This window comes from Adiantum capillus-veneris, chromosome 20 (genome assembly GCF_014529385.1).
Source record: "Adiantum capillus-veneris isolate H3 chromosome 20, ASM1452938v2, whole genome shotgun sequence".
NCBI lineage: Eukaryota > Viridiplantae > Streptophyta > Polypodiopsida > Polypodiales > Pteridaceae > Adiantum > Adiantum capillus-veneris.
In genome coordinates, this window is record NC_140950.1 from 121,335,081 (window position 1) to 121,340,266 (window position 5,186).

General features: G+C 42.2%; 1 protein-coding gene across 1 annotated transcript; it reads right to left on the reverse strand.

Annotated features, from left to right (window-relative positions):
- Positions 1 to 458: 458 nt before the first annotated feature.
- On the reverse strand, positions 459 to 2,176 carry LOC147433180 (glyoxylate/hydroxypyruvate/pyruvate reductase 2KGR-like). The gene is made up of 2 exons (XM_086491725.1): positions 1,653 to 2,176; positions 459 to 1,177 (listed from the first exon to the last, which is right to left on the reverse strand). The coding sequence occupies exons 1-2, from the start codon at positions 2,094 to 2,096 to the stop codon at positions 659 to 661; spliced, it is 963 nt and encodes a 320-aa protein (XP_086347851.1). The 5' UTR covers positions 2,097 to 2,176; the 3' UTR covers positions 459 to 658.
- Between the last annotated feature and the right edge of the window lie 3,010 nt (positions 2,177 to 5,186).

Consider the following 5,186-nt stretch of genomic DNA (forward strand, 5'->3'; position numbering starts at 1 on the left):
GATAATGACCGCTTCCTTGAAAGTAGTGGGTCTTTTTAGCTCAACTTTGAACTTCAGACTTTCTTTTAAATTTACCACGAAACGGTCCTTCTTTAAAATGGATGGGAGGACAAGACTTAACGAGTACATCTTTGATAAGTAGACTTTCCGATAAGTCTTGAGGTCAAGACTTACCGAGTACATCTTTGAGGCCTCTGGGGATTGCTCCTACGGCATTAGACGTTTTTTTTCGGTGACAAAGCTTATTCCATCTCTCTCTCTCTCTCTCTCTCTCTCTCTCTCTCTCCCTCCCTCCTCCTGAATAATAGGTCTTGAGTTCAACTCTCCTTCTCAAATAGATCTTTAAGGTCTATAGTTTCCTACGATGTTAAAATTCTCTTCTTCTTCTTCTTCTTTTCTCTCTCTCTCTCTCTCACACACACACACACACAGAGGCATGCCCTCCCATAGAAACGATGTATAAGTCTATTTTCCAATCTTTCAAAAGCAATAATGCAACGCTACTACAGTCCTTGTTGTAAGCATTGCTTGAAGCTTTCCTTCAAAACAATCTTACCTGCATTCATGTTGATAATAGTTTCTGGTGGTGAACAAGTGTCTCCAGTAGCAAATCATTGATAATAATTAATGAGGTGGATATTCGGAAGCCTTTCTGTCTTTAAATGACAGCACTTAACAATGGCTTTCCTGTAAAGAACGCATTCAAATTGTCCACCACAAGTTGCACCACAGCTGTTCTAGTTTCCCAAGTGCCAGAACCTGCATGGGGGCTGAGCACCACATTCTCCATACTCATCAGCTCGCCGCAAACGTAAGGTTCCTTCTCAAACACATCAAGACCAGCAGCTCCAAGCCGCTTCGCCACAAGTGCTTTGGTCAGCTCAAGCTCATCGACAACCGCACCTCTAGCGACATTGATGAGTGTGCCCGTTGGTCCCAAGGCATCAAATACATCCTTCCCAATCATGTGTCTGGTGTCCTTGGATAGCAGGCATGCAATAATAAGAACATTTGAATTGGCAGCTAAATCTACTACACCTGAATAATAAGCATAGGAAACATCCTCCTTTTTGGTTGGTCCAAAATATGACACAATACTGTTGAAACCCACTGCCCTTTTAGCTATTGCCCTGCCGATTTGACCAAGACCGACAATGCCAACCCGCACGCCACTTGCCTGAAGAAGGTTAACATTGGAGTAAACTCAGTAGAGCTTAACATAAGACTAAAAAAGTTTTGATTGTGAGGAAGAAACAAACAATATTTTTCTATGTTGGAATATGACTCAAGCAAGTATATCAACATTTACCATAAATTCTGGTGAGAATTCTTAGTTTCCGACCTCGAAAACATAAAAGAAAAGCCTATGCACACCTACGCAAGCGTGGTCCTAATCAAAACGTGTATTGAAAAACACCCCTTTATTTTGGGCACAGCATTCATATGAACCACACATTTCTGTGAGAGTGAAAGATATCTTGAAAAGATTGAAGCATCCCACTATACATGCATAGACCCCCTCAAGCGTCATGGCAAACACATCTACATTCATGCAGAAATATTTGCCATGTCCGTGTACATAAGATGGAAGGTTACATGGTGACACCAGATGTATATGCAATATAAACTAGCTTCGGCGGATGAAAGGTTACCTTTCTGGCTAGGGGGAATGAATTGAGGGACCAAGATCCGCTTTGCATGAATTTATGAGCAGAGCAAACACGCCGGATTGACGCAAGCATAAGGAGTATGGCCATGTCAGCTGTGTCTGCAGTGACCTGGGAATGAGCACCATTAGTGACGCCAATTCCGCGCCCACCGCAGAGATCAAGGTCGATGTGTTCTACCCCAACTGCGCAGTTGCAAATTATTTGCAAATTCGGGAGAAATTCTAAGAGTGACCGATCCACAGGGCTGTAATTAGTTGAGACGAGACCCCATACCCTAGATGAGGTGCTGGAATCAAGGTCTTCCATCCGCAGCAGGTGGAAGCGCCCCTCTAGCTGTTGCACTAGACGCGGCAGAGGAATCTGCAACAACACGCACACCTTCTCGCTTTCTGGTGAATCTACAATCGCATTGCGTTTCTCGCCCATGGCTGCTTGCAGAGATCAGGAAGCCTATTGTGAAATGAGGCTCAACTGTAAGTAACACATCGCATCAGTGTTAAGGAAAAATCATTTGTTCGAACATACAAAATTTCAAGGCACACAATAGAGAGTGTGTTACTTAGTGTGCAATGAAAAGATAGATAGCCCTAGAGTGATGGACGTATATACAATACACCAGGGAAAAAATCTCTTAAAGAGGAAAAAAATGCATCGACGGTCCTACCGTGTTCACACACATAACTACCACATGTATATGATAACAAATCCCCCATGGAGTGATGCGGTGGACGAGTAAAGGGAAAGACCTTGCCCGAAGGACATGATCAGTCCACAAAGATGAGTAAGTCCAAAGCTTTGTAGAAAGCTTCGAGCTTCTCACGAGACAATGCCTTTGTGAAAAGTTCTGCAAGGTTGTCTTGTGTTGTCACATAAGCCAAGCTAATCTCTCCTGCTAGGAGCCTCTCCCTGACATAGTGGTAATGCACCTCAATGTGCTTTGTGCGAGCATGAACAACTGGGTTCCACCCAACTGCCAATGCGCTCTGACTGTTAGTGTATATAGTGTTGACAGTGTTCTGTCCAACACCCAAATCAGTCATAAGGCGTCTGAGCCATACACACTCAACCGTAGCTGTGAAGACTGCCCTGTACTCAGTCTCACAACTCAAAGTGGCTACAGTAGGTTGCTTCTTGCTCAACCGTGATATACATGAACTACCAAGCATGAAACAAAAACCACTTGTGGACGCTCGCGTGTCAAAACAACTAGCCCAATCTAAGTCTGAAAAGGCATGTAAGTCTGGCGACAATGATCCCCCTTGGGATAAAACAAGCCAAGATGTAAAGTGCCACTAAGGTAGCGAAAAAACCTCTTGATAGCCTGCCAATGCTTAGACCCTGGGCTATGCATAAATCTGCTAACTTGTGAGACTGCAAATTGAATATCCGGCCTCGTGTTGCAACATAAATGAGGCAGCCAACAACAGTTTGGTAAAGAATGACATCAACAGGATCACCAGCATCATGAAGACTCAACTTTAAACATGTTTCCATGGGAGTGGCAATAGGTTTGCAATCTTGAAGTCCAAACTTACATAGCAATGTCTCTATGTAATTTTCTGACACAAGGCAATACCACCATCACACAGCTTAAACTGTATACCCAAGTAATGATGCAACAGCCCCAAATCTTTCATCTTGAAAGTAGCATTCAAATCAGCCTTAAATTCAACAATATGTCTCTCATTTGGTCCAGTGATCAGCAAATCATCTACATAAATAACCACAATGAGAAGTACACGACCCTCATGCTTTACATACAATGTGCTTTCTGTTGGACTGTTACGAAAGCCTTGTTTGACCAAATGCTTGTCAGCTTTCTCATACCAAGCAACACGAGGAGATTTCTTTAACCCATACAAATCCTTGTTACATTTGCACACTTTGTCCTCTTGTCCTTTCTTAAAAAAACCGCGAGGTTGCGTTACATAAACTTCCTCAAATATGTCACCATTCAAGAAAGCAGTAACAATGTCTGATTAATGTACATCCCAACCAAAATAAGCTGCCAATCCACATAGAAAATGCACAGTAGTCATATGACAAGTGGGAACAAAAGTCTCTTCATAATCTATTCCTTTTTAGTGTGCATAACCCTTTGCAACAAGTCGAGCCTTATGGTGATCGATCTCACCATCCGGTTTGCATTTCAACTTGTAAACCCACTTCGTGCCAATGGCCTTTTTGCCAGGAGGCAAAATCACATAAATTCCATGTGTCATTTTCTATAAGTGCATCATATTCTGATCGCATGGCAACCATCCAATTTTCTGAATTTTGTGCTTCATCAAAAGACAAAGGCTCCTCAACATCATGTAAGCTAGACACAGTCAAAGCATAACAATCTGATGCATAAGATGCATGGCAAGAGCCTGAACGAGTACGACTAGTCAAAGGTGAATCCAATTTATTGTACGCAATGTTTGCACCAATCATTTTGGCATACCTCTAGCCTGCTCATTTTCAGCCCTTTCCTCATCAAGTACATCATCTACATCTGCATCAGTAATAGGCTGGTCTGTAACATTTTTCGAAAACCCCCATAGACTGTACATTTTCCTCATTGGAGTTTACATTTGTATTTCCACCACTACAAAGAGGTAACAAAGTGTCAAAAATGTCCTGTGAGCTTACATTACTATCTCTAGTACATTACAGCAAGGACTGAATAGAATCTTCCACAAAAACAATATCCCATGAAACCAGAATACGCTTTGTTTGAGGATGATACAACCTGTAGCCTTTGCTTTCAGCACTATAACCAACAAAAATACATTTGACAGCCTTATCATCCAATTTTTTGTGTTGTGTTTGTGGAAGCAAAGCATATGCCAAGCAGCCAAAAACACGCATGGGCTCAATAGAAGGCTTTGTATCATGCCATGCTTCATATGGAGTATAGATTGCAAATCTTTCGTAGGATACTCGTTTAGTACATAAGTGGTACACATGATGGCTTCAAGCCAAAAAGAATGCGGCAAAGCTTGACTTTTGACCATACATCGTGCCATTTCCACAAGTGACCTGTTTTTCCTCTTAGCAACACCATTTTGCTAAGGTGTATAAGGCACTGTACATTGGTGTTTTATCCCACGACTAGCTAGAAATGCATTAAATTCATGAGACATATATATGCTCCCTCCCCTCGATCGGAAAGGAGGGTGCCCATAGTACATTTCGATACATTTTCAGCCATAGCCAGAAATTGTTTGAAGCACATTAAAACTTCGTACTTCTCTTTAAGCGGAAATACCCATGCATGCCTAGAGTAATCATCAATGAAAATCACGAAGTAAAGGTAATTGCCCAAGGACGGAGTTTGCATGGGCCCACAAACATAACTATGCACAAGCTTCAACCTGCATGGGGCCCGAACTGAACCATCCTTTGAAAAATTAGAACGCTGCATCTTACCCAAAATACAGCCTTCACAAACATGTTTGACAGGTGCTTCAAGAGGCGGCAAAGAAGCAACCATATCAGATTTCTGCAAATGCACCAAACTGGCAAACTTCA

Coding starts and splice junctions, on each gene's coding strand:
- LOC147433180 (XM_086491725.1), bottom strand. CDS start 2,096: ATGGGCGAGAAACGCAATGCGATTGTAGATTCACCAGAAAGCGAGAAG. Junction 1,178..1,652: donor CATTCCCCCTAGCCAGAAAG/GTAACCTTTCAT, acceptor AACCTTCTTCAG/GCAAGTGGCGTGCGGGTTGG.